At 46.8% G+C, this 24,581-nt stretch overlaps 1 protein-coding gene across 48 annotated transcripts in view; it reads left to right on the top strand.

Annotated features, from left to right (window-relative positions):
- The window catches only part of SORBS1 (sorbin and SH3 domain containing 1), a 242,855-nt gene that overhangs the window by 155,404 nt on the left and 62,870 nt on the right, over positions 1–24,581 (top strand). For 47 of the 48 annotated variants that reach the window (XR_004346124.1, XM_032607709.1, XM_032607716.1 and 44 more), the window contains 6 exons: positions 1,112–1,141; positions 8,250–8,422; positions 10,306–10,369; positions 22,005–22,052; positions 22,182–22,311; positions 24,024–24,138. Coding sequence is in view for 47 of the 48 variants with exons in the window: in XM_032607709.1 (XP_032463600.1) it covers positions 1,112–1,141; positions 8,250–8,422; positions 10,306–10,369; positions 22,005–22,052; positions 22,182–22,311; positions 24,024–24,138 (560 nt within the window). In the remaining variant the exon portion in view is untranslated. Of the gene's footprint in view, positions 1–1,111; positions 1,142–8,249; positions 8,423–10,305; positions 10,370–12,205; positions 12,281–22,004; positions 22,053–22,181; positions 22,312–24,023; positions 24,139–24,581 lie in introns of all 48 variants that reach the window. The other variant, XM_032607701.1, reaches the window with a different exon arrangement.

Here is a 24,581-nt window from a genome sequence, read left to right as displayed (position 1 = left end):
GAAGGCCTTGCTTCCAGCTTGGAGACTAGCGTTTGGTTACCATAGATCCAGTGAGCACTTTGATTTAACAGACAAGGAAACTGAGGCTGAGACGTTACGTGGTTGGTCAGTGCCATCTGGCAAGTTGCTGGCAGAGCTGAGCCTAGGGCTCTGCTGGGCTTCTGTGGCACAGCTAGTGTGAACCTTGCCCACGTGCCCGACGTACACAGGGCGGCTTCCACCAGCTGCGAGCTCCCCTGCTGCTCTGTTTACTTCTCGCCACGCTGGTTCTGGAGGGAGGGTGGGGATGCTGCCAAGGGGGACAATGACAGCACCCATGGGCTGGCAAGTGTTCTATTTTTATACATGTGGCTGCTTTATATTTAGCAGCTGTAGAAGGTAAAGGTCATGTCTGTGCTTATCCCAAAGCACATACGCACAGAACTCTCCAAAGGAGATGCTGGCCTCCCCACCGCGAGACTGCCCAGGAGGGTGGGAAACCAATGGACCTCCCACTGTTAAGGAACCAGTGGGACCTGGTGATTAGAGTTGGAAAGAAGCCTGGGGGACCCAGGTTCTAGACGCAGCTCTGATTTTCAGTGTCTTCTTGGGTAGTTTGTGCCCCTTATGTGAGGTTTCTCAGCCAGTGCTGACCTACCTGCTAGAGTTACTGTGAAGATTAAAAGCGTTCACACACATGAAAGCTCTTAAAACAATATCTGGCATTTCACAAGCTCTCAGATGGTAGCTGCCATGGTTATGATTACATTCCCTCAAAAGGTACCAAGACTGGGGTGTATAAGGTCCTGCTCCCTTGAGACCAGGGGAGTTGAGGGCCTCCTTCAGTGATCAGATCACTTTAAGAGGTAAACAACCATAAAACAGTGATTGTTCCCCAAATCCTGGCACAAATCTAGAGGGAGAGGGACAGGAGGCACCACACCCAGATGATAAAGCCACATTAATATCCCTGTCTTTAGCTGGACTACACAGCATTTTAGCATCTAAGCCCAGAGGACAGTAAGGACACCGGCTTGGGGATCCTAACGAGTTATGCCAGGACTTCTTGGTCTTAGCATGTTTGTGTAAATCTCACTTACACTGTGTTTTTTTTTTTTGTCTTTTATCACAGAACAGCAGAAACGACTCAGTAGCCTTTCAGGTAGGTGAGAAATATTTATTTACACACTAACACCTGTTCCTGCTAAAGCCATCTTCTGTCCACCACCTGATGTGTTCAGTCAGTGAAGTCTTGCGAGCTTCTCTGATGTGTTGGGAACTGCTTATTGCTGGCTGCAAGGATGATCAAAACAGGCATGGTTCCTGCCTCCCTGGAACTTGAAGGCTGGTGGGGGCACACTAGTGGTGCAAACTAGTAAACGTGTCCAGTGGGACAGTGACAAGTGCCTTGATCGGTAAGAACTGGCTATTCTGAATAAAAAGGACAAGGAGCTGTGCTTTGGATGGAGTGCTCCTGGCCAGCGTCATTGAAGAAGCCACCTTCCTATTGCTTCTGTGTCTCTTCTGGGGTGTGACAATCTGGGGTTGGGAAATGTGGATCAGTTCTCTCCTTTTTGGGTGGCAAACCCAAATGCCAGTAGATGACCCTGGGATGATGGACCAAGGGGAGAGCCTCCAGACCAGCAGTGCCTGGAAGAGGGTTGGGAGCACAGCTTCTTGAACTTGAGCTGGCATCAGACCCTCCTGGAGAGCTGGCCAAAGCCCAGATTCCCGGGCCACACCTCCAGAGATTCGGATTTCACGGGTATAGGCGAGAAGTTGCATTTCTTTTTTCTTTTTTTTTAATATTTATTTGGCTGCGTTGGGTCTCAGTGGCGGCACGAAGGGTCTTCGTTGCGGTGCGTGGGCTCCAGGGTTCTCTATTGGTGGTGTGCAGGCTCGGTAGTGGCGCACGGGCTTAGTTGCCCCACGGCACGTGGGATCTTAGTTCCCTGACCGGGGATCGAAACCACGTCCCCTGCATCGGAAGGCAGATTCTTAACCACCGGACCACCAGGGAAGTCCCAGAAGTTGAATTTCTAACCAGCTCCCCGGCGATGCCAATGCTTCCCTCTGTACTGACTGCATTGGAATAGCAGGTTTCCTCAAGAGCCGGCAGTGGTGGGGAGTGACTGCAAATATAATCAGGTATCAGGGCTCACTGCCTGACAAAGTGCGCAGGATTGGGACAAGGTTGGGGTGGGGAGGGAACCCAGGAATGGGAATGTTCGGCCATTTCCTTCCGGCTGTCTGCAGCCATAATCCTGGTTCTCCCACCTACTGATGGTGAGACGTGAGGCAGGTTACTGATGATCTAAACTACAGATCAGTTTTTATCTGCCAGATGGGGAAAGCAGTGGTGCCTCCTGGGTTCTGCTTGTCAGCAGTTTAGTACTGAGTACGGGCACTCAAGTGCGTGATAGAAATGAGCTACTGTTGTCAGTAGGTGCCTCCGCTGGCTCACTTGTCATTTTATTGAGTGCCTACTTTGGGTAAGGCACCAAGCCAGGCTCTGGGGCTGTTTCAGGGAACTGTGCTGCCCTCAAGCAGCTAATGGTGTGACATCGTGGCTTGTAACCTTGTTTTGGTCATGGACTCATTTGGAGAATCTAAGCAAGGCAGTAGATTCATTCTCTAGAAAAAGCCACATGCATGCAAACACATGGATTTGCCGGTACTCGTGATCTCTGGGGTTGAGGACCCCTGATCTGGTGGATAGCAAAAGCCACCATTTTTCTGAGCAGCTTACTCCATGAGTTCTGTGTTCCTTCATCCCGCTGCTGTCCTTGTGATTTGTGGAGAGCCTGGTGGGGAGGACATGGGGTTCTCACACCCTCTCCACTTTATCCAGGACTTGGCCGCAGGACCAGGACAGGCCGTGGCTGAGCTCAAGGTGCCCTTTGCTGCCCCTCCTGGAGCTGCCGCACTCCAGCCCACTTCATTCCCTGGTCCCAGCCCAGATTGCTGAGAACAGGGCGGCTCTGAAAAGGAGCTCCTGTGGGTGCCTTCCTGCTTTGGGGAGTTTGAAAAGGCACCTCAACACAAATTAGGGGACCCAGAGTTTGGTCCTGATTCTTCCCTCTTATAGTAGCTGTTTGTCCCTGGGTAAGTGACTTCACCTCACTGAGCCAGTTTCCTCGTATGGGAAATAGGCATGTAATCCTTGCCCCTCCCTCAAAGAGGCGTTGTAGGGATCATTTGTGATGGGAAGAGGGAGGAGGGTGCTTTGCACACTGGAAGGTGCTGTGTGAATGTCGGGGCTTCTCTATCATGCTGGCAGGCTCAGGCCACTTCCTCCGCTTTAAAATAAGCCCAGCGCTTCCATCCTCCACTTTTGGTGCAGATCCACTAAGGGTATTTGATAGAGCGGGATCTAAAGTAGGTGCTCACTAAAAGCAGTTTTGTTTAAAAAGGAAGAGCACCGTTTTGTTCAGGATCTCCTGAAGGAGAGAAGGCTGGTGGGGCTGGTGCTCTAGTCTGTGCTCTGGAGTAAGAGAAAGTAAGGCTTTTCCCCCCACCGCAGTGGTGATGGGACTTGGAAGGACCACCAGCCTCCCTCCCACTAACCGATTTTTTATTGAACCTCTGTGGGGCTTCATGCTTAATGGATTCCTCCAGGAATGAGACCCGCATGGGATTTGGCCTCACGAAGCTCCTGTCCCCTGGGTGGAAAGACAGGAAAACAAGGGCTGGGGCAGAGGGGCTGGCATAGGGTATGGAGAGGCCACCCCTCCCTTCCCCGAGGGAAGTGTAAGCAGCGCTGTGATCCTCAATCACAAAGCTTTGGATGTGAAGACTAGGGATGTTTTCCCACCTCCCACAGACACAGATGCCCTGTCCAGGTTGTCAGCAGCAGCCTTCATTGAGTGGCCCTTTCCAGGACCTTCCTTTGAAAGCACAGTATAAAACTCGAAGGAAATGCTCCAGGGTGTCATGTATTTGCCTAGTGAGAAATAGCAGCAAGGCTTCATCGTAACCCATTGGATGTCACAGGGTGGCCCCATCACCTGCATGGTACAATGAAGTGTCACCTTGGGTTTCCACTATATAAAGAAACACTTCTTCTTTAGAGGCTGCAGTTCAGCCCTCTGTGTGTTGAAACCCACTCAGTTACAAATCACATGATCATAGGCTTCTAAAGTAAAAGAGTTCAGGGCTAATTTTCGTAGATCAAAAGGACTCTGGCAGCTTGGGAACAAATCCATGGACTGTCAGCCTGAGTTTTGCAGTTAAGTGATGGCTGCTAGAGGCACCTGCCCTAACAATTTCTTAAGAATAGGTCTAGGTCTGGAAACGCTGAGGTTGGCATATCTGCCTCTGAAGAGATGACAGTAGAGTGTGAGGACAAGCATCTCTAAGCACTTGGTGGGACAGCTTGAAATCAGCCTCACCTGCTGCAACTTGCTCACACTGAGGCAAGGCCTTTCCGGTCCGGAGGGGAGTGTTCAGCACAGCCATGTTAAGGGAGGACTCTGGTAACTCAACATCCCGCCACCCTCCCGAGCTTCCTGCCAAATCCTTGGCCTCCTGTTGGAATTTTGTGGGAGCCTGAGAACTCATCCCGTAAAACCAGTCTGGTCTTAACATCTTGTAAAGCTTGTGGTGGTGATACCAGAGATACAACAAACCAGTGAATAAAACAAAAAAGAAGTAGGCTCACAGATGTAGAGAACACACTAGTGGTTTCCAGTGGTGTGAGGGGGTGGGAAGTACAACCTATCGGGTGTAAGATGGGCTACAGGGGTATATCATACAACACGGGGAATATAGCCAAGATTTTGTAATAACTGTAAATGGAGCGTAACCTTTAAAAATTGTATTAAAAATTAAATCAGAGCAGTGTGAAATCATTTTAATTAAGGAAAATCCCTGTCTTTAAAAAAAAAAAAACAACTTACGATGATGGGGTTTTCTGAAGCGCTCATGAAGCTGAGTCTTGCACAGAATATTTAGAAACTGTTCTGCGGTCACAGAATGAGTATTCATTTCTGTAGTTGGTTGGAAACCCGGGCAAAGCCACTCCATTGAGCAGTCTGTGAAAGTCGTAAACCTGAGCTCGCTGGCGGCAGTGTTTCCCCAGCTCCCACGCCCCTCCTCCACGCACAGACATCTCTGACCTTGGCACCGCTTTCCATGTACCCTGGAACATGGAATGCTTAGTCCTCCAGCCAGCACTCGGAACGTTTTCTTTTCTCAGAGATGAGAACCTCTCCCTCAGTCAATGAACAGATCCTTCCCGGACACATACTAATAGCCCGGGCACATCTTCATCCCCTGCTGTCTCACCTCACGGGCTCCACTGGTAGGACATTAGACTCCCCGGTGTAACCCTTTTTGCCCTCCAGTCTTTTGGCCTCTCTGGTGACCATCTGACATGCTCCTTCCTCCCGTGCTGACCTCCTCCCTACTTAACTGCCCGCTTCCTGCCCACAGACTCATCCCTTCCCCTGAAATCTGGCATCTGCCCTCACTACCCTCCTGAAATTTTCTCGCTCAGAGAGATCCTGTGACTTTTTTTGCCTAAGGTAACGCTGCTTCCTCTGCATCAATTTCTTTTTTTCTTTTTTCTTTTTTTTCCTCTGACGCGTTACCATCCCACTTCTTGGAACTCTGTCTTCTCAGGTTTCAGTGACACCTCACTTGTTCCTCTCCGGTTCATCTCCTATCCCTCCAGCAACAGCTGCAAGCTTCTGGGAACCCTTTTTTTTTTCCCTGCTTTTCAGCCTGTAACTGTGACATTCCTTCGTGCATGACCTCGGCCCTTGACTCTGCTGTCATCTCCTCCACTGACCTCTTCCATCTCCTTGCCTTCAGCCATCACTTTTGTGCTGATGGCTCCAGAATCGCCCTCTTCCGGGGCCTCTCCCTGGGCTTCACTCTCACGTTTCTTCAGGGTCTCCAGGGCACTTCTACTTGAGTGTCTCGCTGTCTCCTCAAAGTTACCCTGTCTAAGTGCAGGCAGCCTTCTCTCCCTGCCTTCCCCAGCCCAGTTCCCTTTCCTGACTTCTCTGTTTGGATCAGGCCAGGCTCCCAGGCTCAAAACCTTGGTCCCACCTTGGAGGGAGGCCAGACAGGATGTGGTTCAGAGAGGACTGCTGGGGTCACGTGGACACTAGGCCAAATCCCGACTTGACCACACGCTGCTGTGTGACCTCAGGCAGGCTACTTTAACTTTTCTGTGCTTTGTTCCCCTTGCCTGTCTTTTAAAAATGGAGGGATGATTTAATGGATCAGTAACTGAAAAGCTCAGTGCAAACCACAGCACTAATAAATGGTTAGATGGGCATTCATACTCTACTGCTGTTCTGTCCAGTATGGTAGCCACTAGCCAGCCACATGTGGCCATGGAGCACTTAAAATGTGGCCAATGCAAATCAAGAGGTACTGTAGGTATAATGCACACGCTCACATGCAGTGCTTGGTACAAGATAAAGAATGTATAACACCTCATTAGTAATTGCTTATACTGATTACATGTTGAAATGATATTTTAGATAGAGTAACTAAAATAAAAATTAATTTTACTTGTTTCTTTTTTTAAAAAATGGAGGGATGATGGTAGTTTCTTCCTCATAGAGTTACTGGGAGGATGAGCTGCGATAATGTACGTGAAGAGCTTAGCACACTGCCTGGCCCATAATAAGCTCAGAGTAGTCCAGAGGCCCCTGGCATTTGCTTATGCCATTCCCTCCGCCAGGAGCACCCTTCACTTCCTCTTTGTCTGGCTGACCCTTCTGAGAGGTGGTGCCTGAACCCAGTTCCTCAGCGGAGTGGGATGTGGACTCCTCTGTCAGCACTGGTTGCCTCCATTCTCATTGCTGGCTCTCCTCTTTCTGCCCACTAGACCGTCAGTTCCTTGAAGGCCAGGCTGGGAATGGTTCACCCCCATGTCCATAGCACACGTGAACGCATAGCACCTGGCAGGTGCTTTGTAAATGCCTCCCATAAATAAATGATATGCCTTGGACTAACAGAACACCCTAAGTAATTTTATAATCTATAGACCACACGTGGTATGTTTATTAGCGCTCTGTAGCTTCCAATCCTGGATGAAATTAAATAAACTCTAATGTGCATTTAGCAGTTTACCGTTTTCTGAGCACTTGGCGTAAGGTATTTTATTAGGTCCTCAACATCGCTGTGAGCTGGCCAGCAATGTGAGCTGGATGAGAAAACAGGCACAGAAAAGTTAAGTGACTTCCTCAAGGGGAAACAAGGACTTTCAAGTAGTGTCTGGCCACCCTCATGTGGTTTACCTGCTCCCTGAATTCCTAGAAAAGTCAGAACTACCTGGATGTCTGGAGCACCAAGTACAGACATCTACAGGGCACTTACCACACTGTGCACACATTTTTTAAAAGTGCCTAATGGGCGGAAAACAGTATGGAGGTTTCTCAAAAAAAAAAAACCCTCAAATAGAGTTACCATGTGACCCAGCAATTCCGCTCCTGGGTATATAACTGAAAAAAACAAAACCACTAATTTGAAAGATGCACGCACCCCAATGTTCATAGCAGCATTATTTACAGTTGCCAAGGTATGGAAGCAACCTAAGTGTCCATCAACAGATGAATGGATAAAGAAGATGTGGTATGTACACAATGGAATATAACTCAGCCATAAAAATGAAATTTTGCCATTTGCAGCAACATGGATGGACTTGGAGGGCATTATGCTTGGTGAAATAAGTCAGAGAAAGACAGATACTGCCATGATATCACTTATATGTGTGATCTAAAAAATACAACAAACTAGTGAATAAAACCAAAAAACAGACTCCGGTATAGAGAATAAACTAGTGGTTACCAGTGGGGTAAGAAAAAGGGGAGAGGGGCAAAGTAAGGGTAGGACAAAGGGTTATTATGGGATTATATGAAATCATGTGTGTGAAACTTTTGAAAATTGTAAAACACTACAGAATCTAATCTTTCATCCAATAAATAAAAAACAAATACTAAACAAAAAAAAAGGGCCAGATGGTAAATACGTTAGGCTTCGCAGGCCATACGGTTTCTGTCACAGCTACTCAGCTCTGTCGTTGTAGCTCCAAAGCAGCAGTAAATAATACATTAGCGAAGAGCATGGCTGTGTTCTAATAAAACTTTATTTACAGAAACCGGGGGCTGGGCCATGGTTTGCTGACCCCTGCTCTAGGCACAACTTCCAGTTGAGAATTGGCAGACACACTCTACCCTAGCTGGATTGTTTGTGGAGAATTTGCTTTGGAGCCACCAGTAGAGCTTCAGCTAATGATTGCTTTTCTTTTCCAGATCCTGTCTCGGAAAGAAGAGTGGGAGAGCAGGACTCGGCACCAACTCAGGAAAAACCCACCTCCCCTGGCAGGGCTGCTGAGAAGAAGGTGAAGGATGACAGCAGGCGGGTGGCAAAGAGCACTCAGGACCTAAGCGATGTTTCCATGGATGATGTGGGCATCCCACTCCGGGTACGAGTGCGAACCGACAGGTCCTTCTTAGGCTTTGTCCTAAGCCAGTGACAGGTGTCCACCCCTGGGTCCATGTGAACCCCGTCTGTGGGTGGCAGAGACCTCAAAAGGAGGGTCCTCAGCACTGTCTTCTCTCTAAGCCCACTGAGGCCTGCAGAGCCTCCAAGAAAGAGCTGGGTGACAGCTTTTCCCAAAGCATACGTTAGCTGTTCCTAAATCCATGAGAAAAGGGTTTCATGGTCAAATGAATGTGGGGGAAAGCTGGGTGGAACAAAGGCAGATTGCTTTCTCTGTGGCAGAACTTCTGAGAGGCTTCAGGCATGTGTGTGTTCAAGAGGAGAAGGTCGTGAGCCGTGTTTCCCAGTCTCCTTTGTTATTGTGCTATAGTCCAGGGTTAGAGAACCCTGGGAAGAGTGCGAGGCTCAGGGTCCCTGCCACCTTGCGTTCAGGAAGAAGTTCCCTTGGATGGGAGATAGCCCGTCATCCAGGGAGAGTGGGAGACTCTCAGGGACACACAGGGTGGATTCAGCCTGCAGGGCCTCAGAACAGGGTGGGTCTCATGGCAGCCCTGGCGTAGCCCTCCCCGCTGTGCAGGCCCGCCAGCCTCCTGCAGGCCCTGGGATCCCAGAGAAGCCCCACATTTGCACCTGGATTGGGGTGAACCCCATCCCTCTCCATGTGCCAGAACCAGAACAGTGGCTGTGATGTGTTTCTCTGTGATTTCCATTGAGCAAAGGACAGGTTTTTGTGTCCCTTTGGGGGAGGCTGATAGAAACAGCAGTGGGCTAAGCCTCAAAAGAATTGTTGTCCTAAGGAATAATAAGTATTCCAATAATAATAAGTAGTAGTAGAAAGAATTATTACTAATAATGATCGCAGTGTTCGTTTGCTAATGCATTATCTCATTTAAACATTATTCACCGTACAAGGTAGGTGTTAATATCATTCCCATTTTATAGATGAGGAAACAGGGACTCAGGCGGGATTACTTGCCCAGGATTGCACAACCTGTGGGTGACAGAGCAGACCCTTCCTGCTAACCATCCTGTTGGGCAGCCCTCCCTCTCACCTGCTCACCTGCTCTAGGACCATTGACTTTCTGTATCATATTTTCTCATCTGTAAGGTGGGAGTGAAAGTATCTGATCTAACCACCTGTCTCCTTCCTTGTTTTATTTTTATCTTAAAAAACAACCCAGCTTTGTGGTTAGGATGGAAACTCTCTGGTATTGGATGCTATAATGGGTTACATTTTAATGTATACATTCTAAATCTAGCCCTATGCAGGTGGCTTAGATACACTTCTACAGAGTAACCTGGAATGGGTGATAAGCATATGTTCCTTGTGTCTTACATTTCCAGGAGCCTTTACTTCAGTTTAGTCATCTATATATGGAGAGAGGTTCTCTCTAAAAATTACCTAAGAATGGACACATTTCAAGTGGATCCTTGTCCACTGGTTTCAAAACCTGCATCCTTTTGACCAAATATTACCCTGCAGATTCAGGTCTGAATCCCTTGGTTTGTCGGTTCTTTCTCAACAGTTTTGCATTTAAAAAAGAAAAGATTTCGGGGCTTCCCTGGTGGCGCAGTGGTTGAGAGCCCGCCTGCCGATGCAGGGGACACAGGTTCATGCCCCGGCCCGGGAAGATCCCACATGCCGCGGAGCGGCTGGGCCCGTGAGCCATGGCCGCTGAGCCTGCGCGTCCGGAGCCTGAAAAAAAAAAAAAAAAAAAAAAAAAAAAAAAAGATTTCAATGTGAGATCACAAAGATGTATAGAATTACATGAGTTTTGACTGTTGTCACTTTGCATTTTGCTTTCGTAATCATGGAAGTTCTGAAACGTGCTGAGATTTCCATTTTATTTTACTCTTTTTCTCCAGAACACCGAGAGATCAAAAGACTGGTACAAGACCATGTTTAAGCAGATCCACAAACTAAACAGAGGTATTGATTTTCGTTTGTAGAAGCTGTGCTGTGCCCATATGTTGACTATTGTGGTGAGGACCTAAACTCACTTGGCCGGAAGACTGGGCCCTGCAGCTTGACCTCATTAGGCCCGGGCCTGCCTGAGCCCAGCCATGCACCTGCAAGAGCAGAGGGGACGGGAGAACTTGTGCGCCTGCCTCACATGTGGGAGCTCAGGTCGGCTCCCAAGTCCTCCCTCCCAGATGCTGGGGATGCAGCAGGCCGAGCCCAGCACTCTGCCCGCGTTCTTTAGCATCTGCCTGCCTGGGATGTGAGCAGCTTCGGCTCCCACCTGCTTCTGGCTTTAGGTGCACCTCCCAGTGTCAGCCCACGACTGCCTTGTAGGCAGAGCAAGTTGAGAAGGCATGAACTGGGAGTTAAAAAGTGTTCTCGCCTGGGTTCAGTCCCCCAAGCACTCATGTGACCGTGGGCCAATCATGTACCTCTCTGTGTTTGTTCCCCTCCCCTTCCTCTGAGGGATGTGGCAGGGCCCAAATGAGAGCAAATTCTGCCTTGTGAAGCAGGACGCAGGGTGCACCTGTATGACGGTGTTAATGTGAAAAATAATCTTCCCCAGCTGGGAGCCAGCACTTGGCAGGGAGCCCTGAGAACCAGTCCAGAGCTGACGCAACAAAGCCCGCTCCAGCTGGGAGAGTAGTGCTTCCAAATCAGGGGCCTGCTGGGCTGCCAGCAGGGGACCCAGCATGGTGGGAGAACCCCAGGCCAGTGCTCAGGCAGGTTGCAAGCCCCACAGCTCTCATCCACCTGTGCCGCCACTCAGCTGCTGGGCAGGGATGCAGCTGCACTGTGAGAAGGGTACCACTCCTCCTGCAGGCAGAGCATCCTGTCCTTCCCTGTGGCCAAATCCAGTCTGGCCGCCTGGCACAGAAGACACACGAAGGCAAAGGAAAAGCGTCTGATCATTGTCTGGTCAGCCTGTGCCGCAGATAACCAGTCTCTCTGATTAACTGTGGCTGCCAGCTAACATCACTGTTAATTAGCTCCTGCTGTGTTCAGAATGAACCTGGGGGTACCCCTCTTCAATTTGTTTCTATACTTTGAGATGCTCAGTATTTAGTGTTTCTGAGCCAAGAGTAAATTCACTCTTTTTGAGGTAGATGAGCTCAGTCACGGTGGTGATGCTGGCTGTCTGATCAGATGGTGTCAGTTCCACTGGTCACTTCCTAAAGCCAATGTCCATTTCCCCAGCAGTCTGTCTCTCACCTTTAGATCCAGCTTTGGCAGCCCAAATGCCGAGACACAGGTGCATATGTGAAAAATATGTAATTCTGCCCCTCAGGCAGCATTGGTCCTCTCATATATTATAGATGATAACTCAACCTAAATTACAGATTCTGAGCGAAACTACCTGCCCTAGGCAGAGGTATTTGAAAAATTAAGAATCCACTAATTTGCCCTGATTCTAATGTCTACAGCACAAGCTTTGATTTTTTAAAAAAAATCATTTGATGACAGTTATTGTCTTTACACACAATTTATTAGCATACTTAATATTTTTTTCCCATAAAAGGTGAAAATTTGAAGCCTTGTGCTAAATGCCTTTTGCTTATTGGAGACGGTATTTATGTAATTCTTTGTCCAAGAAGAGAAATGATATTGTGTCTTTAGACGTGTCTCAGTAATTCAGGCAAAAGGACTGGATTTTTAAAAGCAATTTGAATTCCTTTCATCACTGGTGAAGCTTAGTATGTTCCAGAATTCAAGGAGCCTGAATTGCGTGTGGATTCCTATTTGTTCATTCTCTCCATTTGTATCTTCCTCTATTCTCTCTACCAAACCTGCTCCTCTGCCTAGACACTCCTGAAGAAAACCCTTATTTCCCTACGTACAAATTCCCTGAACTTCCTGAAATCCAGCAAAATTCTGAAGGTACCATGAACTTAGACAGTGTATCTGTTGTCCTAGCCTTAAATTAATTCTTACAGTTCCATTTTAGGAATAAGATTTTGGCTTTTAGATTTTGTTTTTGTAGTCACTTTTGATTGGCAGAAATTTTATTTCACTTATTTGCATGAATGTGCCATATTAAAATAACCAAGTCCTTTCTAATTCATTAATCTCTTTTCAAGTGTGATGCCGTGTGCTTTAATAACACTAAAATAGGTAATCAGTCATTCGAAAGAATCAATTGGAGATTTGTCACTTCCTCCACTTCGTGGTGGATAGTTTCAAAATCCACTGCTTTTCTCTGCTACAGAGGACAATCCTTACACTCCTACCTACCAGTTTCCTGCATCTACTCCTAGTCCTAAATCTGAAGGTAATTAAAGGAAAATCATGTGCCTCTCTTTGTACCGATACTGTTACTTTCTTTTTCACCTTGGGGTTCTTCCTGGTTGCTAAGAGCTCTCTCCCCATCATTTGCTTCCCTCTAACCTTGTGTTTTGTGGTGTTCTCTTGCTCCTTGCTGACTGTGTTAACAGGAGTCTATCCAGGTGGTATTTTATTTAATCCTATTCCCTTGGAGTTTACAAGATTAATGGGGTAACCAGTGTGGCTTCGTTACGATACTTTGAACGTGTGGGGCTCTGGGAAAAGCTGCCTGTACTCAGATACCCAGGGCTTTGTATTTGGGGGTGGTCACGTGATGCTGGTGGCGGCGCACTGACTCGGGGAAGCTGAGTCATCATGGCTCATGGGCAGGAGGTAGACGTGCCAGCATCAGCAAGAGAAACATTACCTGGTTCCCATATCTGCAACTAACTCTCCACTGGGCCCCTCTTGTCCTGGGTGTATCTCCAGGTATATCTCCTTGGTAGGGAGTTCCCCAAGACGTATCCAGGTATGGGATTCAGTCGTGGTGGGAGATGATAGCCCTTGAAAATAAGGGTTTTGACCAAGCTAGAAACCTTTTCATGAAAGAGCTGGCTAGGAATTTGGACCTGCTGGGGGAGGATGGCCACACTTGTATCTAAAAAGATATTTGTTTCTGGGGTAAATAGCCTAGGTGTCAAAGAAGGTTCTAAAAGGTGAGTGAAGGGCAACATCCTGAGAATTATTCTAATCGTAGGGATTGTCTGATTTTTAGATGAGTGACCCAGAAAGAGAGGAGTGGGTGGGGTCGGCAGGAGGCACTTTGATTAAATGCTCTTCTAGGATGAGATGTTGAGTGCTCCGAGCTTCATTCATTCAAGTAGTATTGAGCATTTGTGTGTGCCACATGCTGTCCTTGGAGCTGAGGACAGTGCCGTGAGTAAGACGTGTCCTCTTTTCTCCCATGTCAGGCAGGGAGTTAGACAAGGGTACTTCATCGTACTGGGTCCAGCATGGTGGCAGTTGTGAGAGCACGTGTCCAGAAGGCCCCAGAAAACCTTGCTGGCACACAGTAGGTCCTCAGCACATGCCTGAAGAGTGTTGCTGAGTGAAGGCTTTGGACCTCAGAAGCAGAGTTCTTCCTAGGGATGAAGCCCAGTGCAGTCCCGTCTTCAAGTGCTTCTCTGTTCCAATCAGCTCAGCAAACCATCCTGCCCAACCCGCCTCGTCATTGAAGTCATCCATTCAGTCATTCACCAGACTTTTACCGATCACTTAACATATATGCAATGACATGCTGAGATGTGTCAGATACAGTTTTAGTTCAAATACCATATTCCATTTTTAGTCTCCCTGTGATGTGCCCGGTGGTTTCCAACCCTTTCATGCCTGGGGCCTATTGTGAACAAAAAGAAAAGTCTACGGAAGGAACCGATACTTAAAAAATTAAAAGCTGTTGTTTTCATTTTAATCAGTGACCTCCTTGCTTCCAGCAAGTGTCTATCTGGTGTGGGATAACCTAGTTTTTTGCTCTTGGGGTGCTGATTCTAGCCAAAAAGCATGGCTTCAGAAACAACGAACTGAACTGGATGAGTGAGAAATTTTTTTAGGGTAATTTTGATCAAATGCAGTTTTTGATTTGTGCTTTATTTGGACTTGGAGAACCCAACCCACTCATAAGATAGGATCCCTTTCTAGGGAAGGTGACCAGCACACAGCGTGCCTGAAGGTGTAGAGTCCCATAGACATGGGCAGAGGAAGGCCACCTGGAGGAGTCCTGTGGAGAAAAACAGTGACTCCCATCAGCCTGGAAGAATGCCTTAGGCCTGTCGCAGGCAGTGCCAGCAGCTTCCAGGCAGCCTGCTGAGCTGGAGACAAGGGTTTTGCCTTCTGGCCTCACACCCGGAGCTGCCGTGTCATCAGGCGCAGCACCTAGCAGCCCTGGCTGACGATACCGTCTGCTTGGTGGTACATGTCAAGTCGGGCTTGTTTTACCACGAGGCATAAAGAGTAAGGGTTGGGGCAGTGGTTAAGGGTGGCACAGTGGTTAAGAGTCCTCCTGCCAATGCAGGGGACACGGGTTCGATCCGTGGTCTGGGAAGATCCCACATGCTGCGGAGCAACTCAGCCCGTGCGCCACGACTACTGAGCCAGCGCTCTAAAGCCCGCAAGCCACAGTTACCGAAGCCCACGTGCCTAGAGCCTGTGCTCCACAACAAGAGAAGCCACCGCTGGCTGCAACTAGACAAAGCACGGGTGCAGCAACAGAGACCCAACGCAGCCAAAAAAGGAAAAAAATAGTAAGCAATGACATGATAAGTTTTCACTTATAATTTAGGAAGCAGACCTTACCAGTTTTTATTTTCAAAGACCAAAAAGGAAGAAATCATCTTAAAGGATCAAGAGGAAGAAAATTAGATTGGATATAAAAGATTCATAATAACCAAGATGATTAGACTTCAACACAAGTTTCTAAGAAGTCTTCTTCCCTGGAGATTTTTTTAAAAACAGGGTAGGTTCTGTCTCGCCCCCGCTCTTGCCTAGATGACAGAGTCAGACATAGATCACAGATGTATTCAATTAGATGAAGGCTTTTTACAAATGAGAGAAATCTTTGAGCTAGCTCACTTTAAAGAATTGTTATTTTTATTTTAATTTTTTTTAAGTAATGAGAGAGTCTCAGGTTTGTGGTTTAGATGTTTGTGAGTCCTGGCAGGTCCTCCTCAGCCCTGCCCTTGGTACCACTCCAGCCCCAGTGCTACCAGCCGGTGGCCCTGGGCTCTGCACACCCTTCTTAACATGGGAAGGAGTTATCCCTTTCAAAGAAGGGTGTTAAAGATGGATTAGCACCTAACCAAGGCAGCCTCTACGCATAGTTTTTAACGAGCATTAAAAAATAGACGGATTTACTGAGAAATGTGAGCTGTCATTCTGGAGTCTGTCCCCTGCGGGGAGGAGAGGTTGTTACTGCTGGTTTTTTTGTTTTGTTTGAACTCAGAATTTGAAACTAGAATTATTTACAATAAACCTATCAAAACCTAGCCTAAGGTCGGCTGCCTTTGGTCTAAATTCTAGTTGATTATAAAATATAAAAAAGACATTTCTAAGTGTCTCAAAGCTGATTCTCCTAAATAGTGAAGGATTATGTGAAAGTTTGTGTCAGGCCTAGCAACCTTCCCCCACCCCCCGCCCTCAGCTACAGTGAAAAAGTAAACTTCTGGCCAGACTTTCAGAAGATAAATAGAATTATCATGTCTTAATCAGTGAGATTTAAAATGTACTTTTAAAGAAGCCTGTAAATTCCAACAAGGTGCAGTCACTTCTAGTCATTTTATAATCTTTGACACCACTCTGTGGGACAGGAGCAATGGTTATGTCTGATTATTCTTTATCTCATGGGGTCGTTGGGAGGAATTAGGGCTAGGAAATTTGTGAAACGTAGAATGAATTCAGAAGACTTACTTCTTATAATTTCTCTATATACCCTGGTCCCTAGAAAGCTTATCAAAAATGAAAAGAATTTACCAGAAATCCTTTGGGGATAACTTTACAGGCTGCTAGACATCCTGCCCATGGTTTCTTCCTGAAGCAGGAGCCAGAGGGACATGCTGTGGAGAAACAGCCTCAGAAACTCCTCCACTGCCTCCAGCCTTAGGAAGTAGCCCTGTGGTGGAACCCTGTTAATAGTGATAATAGCACAACCACTGCAGTGACGTGCTTGGCACTGCCATGTCTTGAGCCCTTACTGAAGACAAGGCTCCATGCTGGGTGCATCATAATTGTTACCTCATGTTCATCCTCCCAGCAACCCCATGAGGTAAGTCCTCATTTTTGGAAATAAAGGGTATGAGGCTCAGAAAGGTTAAATAATTTGTGGAAGATCACACAGCAAGTGGCAGAGCCAGGATCCAAACCCAGGTCTCTGGGGTCCCCCAGACATGGGTTTTTTATTTCCTCTGCTGATTCCTTTCCCTCTCCTGCTGCACTCTGTGTTCTTGGTTGGCCCCTTCGCCAGGGGCTCTCTGATGCCTAACTCCAGGCATCCAGCTTGCCCTGCTTCTGAGTCGGTCATGCTTCGCTCGGCTGAGCCAGAGTCTCCCGGTGTGGCATCCAGGAATATGAGGTTAGGAAAGCTCCCCAAGTAATCTGGCACATGATCAGGGCTGAGAACCGCTGCAGTGGAGGAATGCCACCCTTTTCAACCTCCAAAAAAGGAAGGAGATACTCGCCAATGCAAATTTGGGGATTTGAATGTAGAATGAGAGTGGGGAATACAGATTGAAAAGAACACGCTTTTCTACTCTGAACATGGCCAGATGATGCTGGCTCTCTTGACATGCTTCATGTCAAGAAAATGGGAGATTATTTTCAAATGATGCCTCCACGTCAGCAAAGCCGAGTAACTGGTGTATTACTCTGTGGTCCATGCCGGTGAGAACCCATTTGGCCCTGTCAGGATAAAGGGCTATCGTATCAGCCAAGGGTGAAGTCTCAGAGACCAGCTTTTTCCCTTGCTTTTGGATGCCTCTTCCACTGCTGTCAGGCTGATGGTGGCCACTGCCACCTCCTGGTGAAGTGACTTAAGACAACCTCAGGGGGCTTCCCTGGTGGCGCAGTGATTGAGAGTCCGCCTGCCGATGCAGGGGACACGGGTTCGTGCCCCGGTTCAGGAAGATCCCACATGCCGTGGAGCGGCTGGGCCCGTGAGCCATGGCCGCTGAGCCTGCGCGTCCGGAGCCTGTGCTCCGCCATGGGAGAGGCCACAACAGTGAGAGGCCCGCATAATGCCAAAAAAAAAAAAAAGACACAACCTCAGGACATCCTCAGGTTGTGGTGACTTACCACGCCATAGTGGTCAGTCTCACTGAGCTTTTTCCCCGTTCCTAGATGGGGATGCACTAAGGCAAGGGTTTAGGAGGCTGATTTTCCCAAGCATATCTATATTTGAGTTAAGATAATCCTCTACTGGCCTTAAAGGATTTCTAAGAATAGGCTTATTTTGCTTGAATTCAAGCAAATGGTTCTATCCTTAAGATGCCTGGCCAGGATCTGTGCCTGAACTCCAGCGAGTACTGCCCGAAGGAGGGGCTGAGTGCTTGCAGCCATCACCTTTGCTCCCCTAACTAGAGCTGCCCAGAATTCCTCTGCTTAGCAAGCGCAGAAGTCTGACCTGCGAGATAGTTGAGAGAGAGTAGCAGTGAGTCCCTTTCCACCTTCGAGGGAGGGACGCCCCGGGAGATGAGGCCGGTGAGTTGTCTTCCAGCCCTCTGGTCCTTTCATTCCCATCCTGCTCCACCTCATTCTCTTTACTCCTCACATTTGATTTTTTTTCTGAATTTGTCTTCTGTAGCTATTCTAACAGCCTCTATTGATCTTTTTTCAATGTTTAGAATTTGATTGCTTCCAACCAGAACATAGACGATTTTGGGTCTGTTCCCCCAAGCTCCCTGGACTCTTCCTGACTATCTTGCCCCACTCCCCCTTTTTCTTATTCTTCCTCCGCAATCCCACCTAGCCTTTATACCCACCTCTGCGTACATTTTTGTTTGACCATTTTTGTTTGTTGGGTGGGTGTGTGGGTGTCTGTCTCGACCCCTTTATCCTTTCTCCTCCTGAGTGTGTGGGGTAAAGCAGGAAAAGGGATTAATTTGAGCAGTGGAAAAAGATTGTGTTAAAAATGAGCCACTGATATTAGAAAAATAATTTTAAGTTTAAAGGCCTAACAAATGCATAAAATTGAAATGTAATTGATATAGGCAAGCGATTATGCAAATACTGCTTTTAGTCAGTCATCCCATTTTGGTCAATTACACACTTTTTATAGAACAAACAGCACTTTCTCCAGTGTCTTTAAGATTATTATAAATTCTTTAAAAAAAAAAAAAACTGAAGAAGTCTTTTTTAGTCTATTTAAAGTTACTGTGGTTGGAAAGGCAATTATGTGCCTCCTGGCAGTTTTAGGAGAGTAGCTGTCCCCAAATGGAGCCTCCAAGAACAGATTGCCAAAGCCCAGAGGGCAGTCACTGGTGCGCAAACGTCAAAGCCCGGCAGGGGTCTTCAGGGCTCAGGAGTGAGTTGTTCACCCCCAGTAAATGCTGCTCAGTGTTAGAATTTTCTGGAAGTCACTGGCACAGGAAGTTCTGGGTATTGCTGCCAAGATTTGATGTTTGCTGCTTGGGGCTCTGAAGGACACAGTCAGCGTGTGGCTCCACCACAAGCAGGAATCACAAGATCCCGGCTCTGCTGAGCCCACTAGGACGTTCTTTGAAAGGACTCTTGGAGAAAGAGTGAAAGCAGGATTTCATGCATAGAGATATCTGTGTTCATAGACAACTTGAGAAACATTTCATTTAGTGTGTCTCAACTATGGTTAGACACACACTTATTTGGCCAGCTCTGGTGTACAGAAATGCAGAAGGTGAACCTTACACCCGGTTTTCCCATTCAATGTATTTCCAGCTGCATCTCCACCTGTCCCAGTATAGACTTAGCCTGCCAGGAGAAGGTACAAGAAGCAGCAAGTGAAAGATGTAGCAAGAGTGACTTAGTTTTACCCGTTTCCCTGGAGAAGAGCAGGAGGAAAGCTGGAAGTGTGGTGGGGTAACTCAGAAAACTTGCTTAAATGTCACCGGGGGGGCGCGTGTTGCAGAAAAGTAGAGCAAAGGCTTCAAGGGCTAGAAGTCAGCCTGGCCAGCACTGCAGTGCGTGACTCGAGTTTCAAAAGAACACCCTCCCCTGCCTCTTCCCTAATAAAAATGATAATGGAATAGCCACAGTTCTCCCCAGGATTGGGCAGATGAGGGTAGAACAAAGTCCCATCCCTATCACAGGGATGAGAGGCAGCATAGGTAGGGAAGTGGGTTCAGAAAGACCTTGAATCCATTCCTGCTTTGTCTTTCTCACTGTATGGCTAAGGGCAGATTTGCTTAACCTCCCTGGGCCCTAATTTCCTTGTCTCTAAGATAGATATTTGCATACCTCCAGGAGTTTTTGCAAGGATTAAGAGAGGCAATATTAGTAAATTACCAGTTACTATTAGGCTCTTAATAATGGGAGCAGCTATTATTTTTATTCATAAATGTAGGTAAAATTTTCTCCCATTAGATTTGCAAGGCAAACATTACATATTAAAAGAATAAATTATACATCCCCTGGAGCTTGTCCTTACTGCTAGTGTCCAGATGAACCTGTGCAACTTCAGTTTGCCCACTTGAAAGTCAATGAACTGAAATCCACGTGTCAGACTTGGATGCTGTGGACACTGGGAAAAATGAAAAGCTAGTTCACGGAGACACCCCTGCCCTGTGCTAGCCTGAGATGGGGGAGATTTCTTTTTCCACTTACCCCAAGTAAGAAACAGCTTTAAGGAGGTTCGGTCATTCAAACTTCTCTGTTGCCTTCACCCCCCACCCCTCTCTTTCCTACTTCTTCTAACTTTCAAAATACGCGGATTAACTGCCCAAGCCATGCTGTTTCTTTTTTCCATCTCAGAAGAACTGTTTCTCATTTTCCTTTAACAAGTCCTCTAGAAGTCCACATTAGAAAGCTCTAGGGAGCAAAAACTTTTAAAGAGCTGAGAATTTTTTCAAAGATCTTTGAATGTTTAAAATGCCATTTTTCCCTCATGAAAACTGTGCTGCTTACCTCAAGAGCGAGGTTATAAGTTAACCCTCACCTTACCATCTGCTCCTAGGCTGTCATTTCCCCATGATTCAGAGAGATACAGTGTTTTGAGCTAAAATGCTAGGCTGGATTTTAAACACTACTTACACTGGTTTCTAACTAAGCGAACTACTCATTTGGCAGGGACCATTTTTCCCATCAAATCTCTGCATTCAAAGCTGATTTTTCGTTTTCTTTGGTGCTGTGGCATTTTATCAGTACAATAATCAAGTTGTGTTAAAAAGCAAAAGCCCTGTTCAACTTTAAGGATAAGAATTAGTCAATATCAAAGCAACAAGAGGGGGGGAGGGAGGATAAAAGATATCTTGGTACCTGAAGCTTTTCCATTATTGGAGCTGGGGAGACCTGGGACAGATGAAATGGGGAGACGAAAGGGGAGATAGACTGGTTTTGAATAATACTCAAAATAATAGCAGTGTGAGCTTTATTTACATTTTATAAAATATTCTGGCCTTTTCTGCTCTGAAACTTAAAATGACTTGCGTGGAGATAAGGACTTGACCGACACTTAGCCATCGACACATTACATCGGATTCTCTGACTTGTCTTTGCAGGCTAGTTCATGTGCTCTGTTAGAGCTGTTACTGATTTTAAGGGAAGGAGTTGGGTCTTCATTCCATATTCATGAATTCTGAATTCAGGTTAGCGAGCTATTAGAAAACGGGAGAGGCTGTTTCAGCCTAACTCTTGTTGGAGAAATTCTTTGGAGGGATGTAGTGATCCCTCGTGGGATCGTGGATGTAGTGATTAAATATCCTGGGTTTCCAGGACAGTCCCAGCAGAAAAACCTATTCTCGTGAGTGAAGCTGTGGTCTCATTTTTAGTTCAATGCAGCCATCTCCATGAAGGATTTATGTCTTGTCTTTGTTCTGCCAGTCTTAGCGCCCCAGTCGGTGTTCCACTTATTTGGGGACGTGTGCTGTGCCCTTTGAGAGCCATCCCCCACCACAGAAACCCGTGTGTGTTTGCACTTTCCGTGAGCAGCACCTTTGCAGAGCAAACTGTGTAACCACATCTGCCAAGCGCATGTGGGGTGCCAAGGAAGGAAAGCTACTCGAGGAACCAGTTTGAGGTGGAATCAAAACATGATTATGAGGGGTTTCTCAAAGTGTTTTCTTAGCTGCAGTACCTCTTTGCTCCATGATATTGTATATGGAACCCTAGCATATGAAATGGGACACAGCTGAGCTGGGCAGCTGGAAACCACACCCCCAGGCCTCCCCATCCCACCCAGCAGGCCTGGGGGCTCCATGAAACTCAGCAGTATGGACCAGAGACAGCACGAGCACCCAGGCATCTATCTCAGCCCGTTTCCCACTCAGCCAGGCTGGGGACCAGCTTTGCTTGTGGAAATTCTCTCGAGAGGGCCTTTGGCTATTTGTCTCCGTGTGTTTCTGGGTGTCAGGAGCAGTCTTTCCCCAGGCGTCGTGAATGTACCTTCCTGACTACAGGTCTGTTTGGTTGGGTGGGTTCTCCAAACCCAGCTCTGAACTGTGGTTTGCCGTGGTGTAGCTTCTGGTGCTGGGCTCCTTCTCTGTCCGCTGGGCTCCCGGGTATGGCTGGATGCCGGTGCAGGACAGTGGCAGTGGGCGACGTGTCACTCTGTTCTCTCACCTTAGCCGGATGTCTCCTGATCACGTTTTGTTTTGTTCACTAGATGATGATTCAGATCTGTACTCTCCTCGATATTCCTTTTCTGAAGACAGTAAGTGACTTAGAATTTCTTGGTTGTAGGGGAGGAAGGGAGAGTGGTGAACGAGGGAAGACATCTTCCTGTTTTGAGTTTTCATCTATTTTAAGTCTTTCTTTTAAAGCCCACTTTTTCCTTCTCCAGCAAAATCTCCCCTTTCTGTGCCGCGCTCAAAAAGTGAGATGAACTACATTGATGGTGAGAAGGTAGTTAAGAGGTCGGCCACACTTCCCCTCCCGACCCGCTCTTCCTCGCTAAAATCAAGCCCAGAAAGGTAAGTGCTCTCATCAGCTCTGTGATTTTAGGTTCTCATATACAATCTCTTTCTCTGTGTCAGGCAGCATTGGAGCCAGGAGTCAAGCAGACCTGAGTTTGGATCCCTGCTCTGTCACTTATTAGCAGTGATTTGTTTTTTCTGAGTCTCAGTGTTCTCATCTGTAAAATGGGGATATATTTTGCATTCATAGGCATGTTGCAAGGGTAAAACAAGATGCTGCATGTAACATTTCTAGTAGTGCCTGGCTCACAGTATGCACTTAATAATGTTGACGATAATTATCATCCCTTTTTACCTCTTCACAAGAGAAATCTTAGCCGTAAGATTTGTCATGTGTTTTTATACTCTGTGCATACTGATGGGGCCCATAGCAGAGAATATAATTTTAAAATGAAGCCACGCTTTTTAGTATCTATTTATTTATTCAACACATTATCAAAGCATAAGGCTCGCATGGTTGTGATGATATCAGTCATCTGTTAATGCCCGCACCAGATGACCCGACTGTCTTTTATTGACTCTTCTGCCCTCTGGAGCAACCTCCTGTGCCATCTGGACTGGTGTCCCATGCGTCTCCCAGCTCCCTCTTCCACCACTTCTCAATCCACAAAAAGGCCCTGGCCAAACTGAATTCTTTCTTTTTCCTTTAAATACACACTGTTTCACACCTCCAAACTTTTTCCATCTTCATAGACAAATGAACGGCTGTTTTTGAAATCCCACATATACGTAAGTGATATCTGCCTGAGGAATTTGATAATTACTCTGAAAGGAAGGCTGGGTATACCCATAAATCCTTACAAGTGCGTTCATCGAGCGCCTACTGGGTACATTCTGTGTGCGGGTTGAACCAGATGCTATGGAGGAATGTAAACATACATAAATCATCGTCCCTGCCTTCAAGAAGTTTATAACCTCGCAGGAAAAACTGAATATAATATCACAGTGCAAAGTGCAGTTAGGTACATGTATAAAAATTTTGCAAATAATTTCCAAGGCTTCATGTATCCTCTGAAATCCCTCACTGGATCGGGTTAAGTACTTGTGCCAAAGGCTGCAGTTTTGATGATTACCGGATGGGGTGTGGAACAGGGAAGAAGAACATGGTTATAATAACAAATAACATTTATTGAGTGGTTCCTGGGGGCCTGGCGCTCTGCTAGGTGATTTACATGCTGAGACATACTGTCTCATTTAATCCTTAAAGCAACCCCATTTTTCAGATGAGGAAACTAAGGTAGGTAGCGGCAAAGTGCTTGGCCCAGATCAGCTAGCTAGCAAGTGCTGTAGCAGGGCTGGAGCCACAGCTGCCTGGCTCCGGGACCTGCATTCTCTCTCACTGCACTAGCCTGAGTGGGAAGTACAGGCATGTCTGGGGAATGATAAGCTCCTGAGAGCAGAGCAAGGTGAAGGATTTTTCCAGAGCAAGCTTTGCTGCTGCCGCTGCTGCTGCTTCCTTTCTTCTCTTTCTCTTCTCTCTGCTTCCCAGTGTCTGGTTGTGAGCACAGGACACCTCAAGCCTTTTGTGAAGCGAACACAGGGATCTGTTTGTTTGAAGAAGGAAACCAGCACAACTAAATGCTTTGGGCGGAGTCCGATTTTGTGCCTCGGATATAAAAATTCCTTGATTAGACTAGAGTCAGCCAAAGTCTGACCTGTCGGATGCCAATTTTCATGAAAATAGCTCTAATAGGATTTCCTTTCTACAGAAACGACTGGGAGCCCCCAGATAAGAAAGCGGATACAAGAAAATACCGTGCAGAACCCAAAAGCATTTACGAGTATCAGCCGGGCAAGTCCTCCGTTCTGACCAGCGAAAAGATGGTAATGTGCATATTAGAGTTCTTTTGTCTCACCCTGCCTGTGTTCTTTAATCCAGATGCACTGTGTGTGCACTTGGATTACATTCTTTCTCCCTTGAAATAGACTTGCTTTGTTTAGAAGACAATGAAAATATGAAGCATTTTTACCCTTTTCATTTTTGCAGGTGTTCACAAAATAAGTCCCAAGAATGCTTTGAAAGAATCCTCTCATTGTGGCTTTGTTGCTCTCTTTGCTCATGGTTTTCACTAACTTTAAATTTTGTGATGTAAGGTGGATTTTGCCACTATCTTTTTTTAAACACCTAACCATTCGTTTATCAGGCTTATTACTAACTGGACTAAAGTTGGGGTTTCTTAGGTGACTCTTATTTGAACATGCGCAAAGTTTGTAGAAGTTACTAGTACATCGTTAAAAGCCAAATAATTAATATGATGATGTGACTT

This window comes from Phocoena sinus, chromosome 16 (genome assembly GCF_008692025.1).
Source record: "Phocoena sinus isolate mPhoSin1 chromosome 16, mPhoSin1.pri, whole genome shotgun sequence".
NCBI lineage: Eukaryota > Metazoa > Chordata > Mammalia > Artiodactyla > Phocoenidae > Phocoena > Phocoena sinus.
Note: the sequence above shows the minus strand (reverse complement) of the source record. Positions and strands in the feature narration are given on the sequence as shown.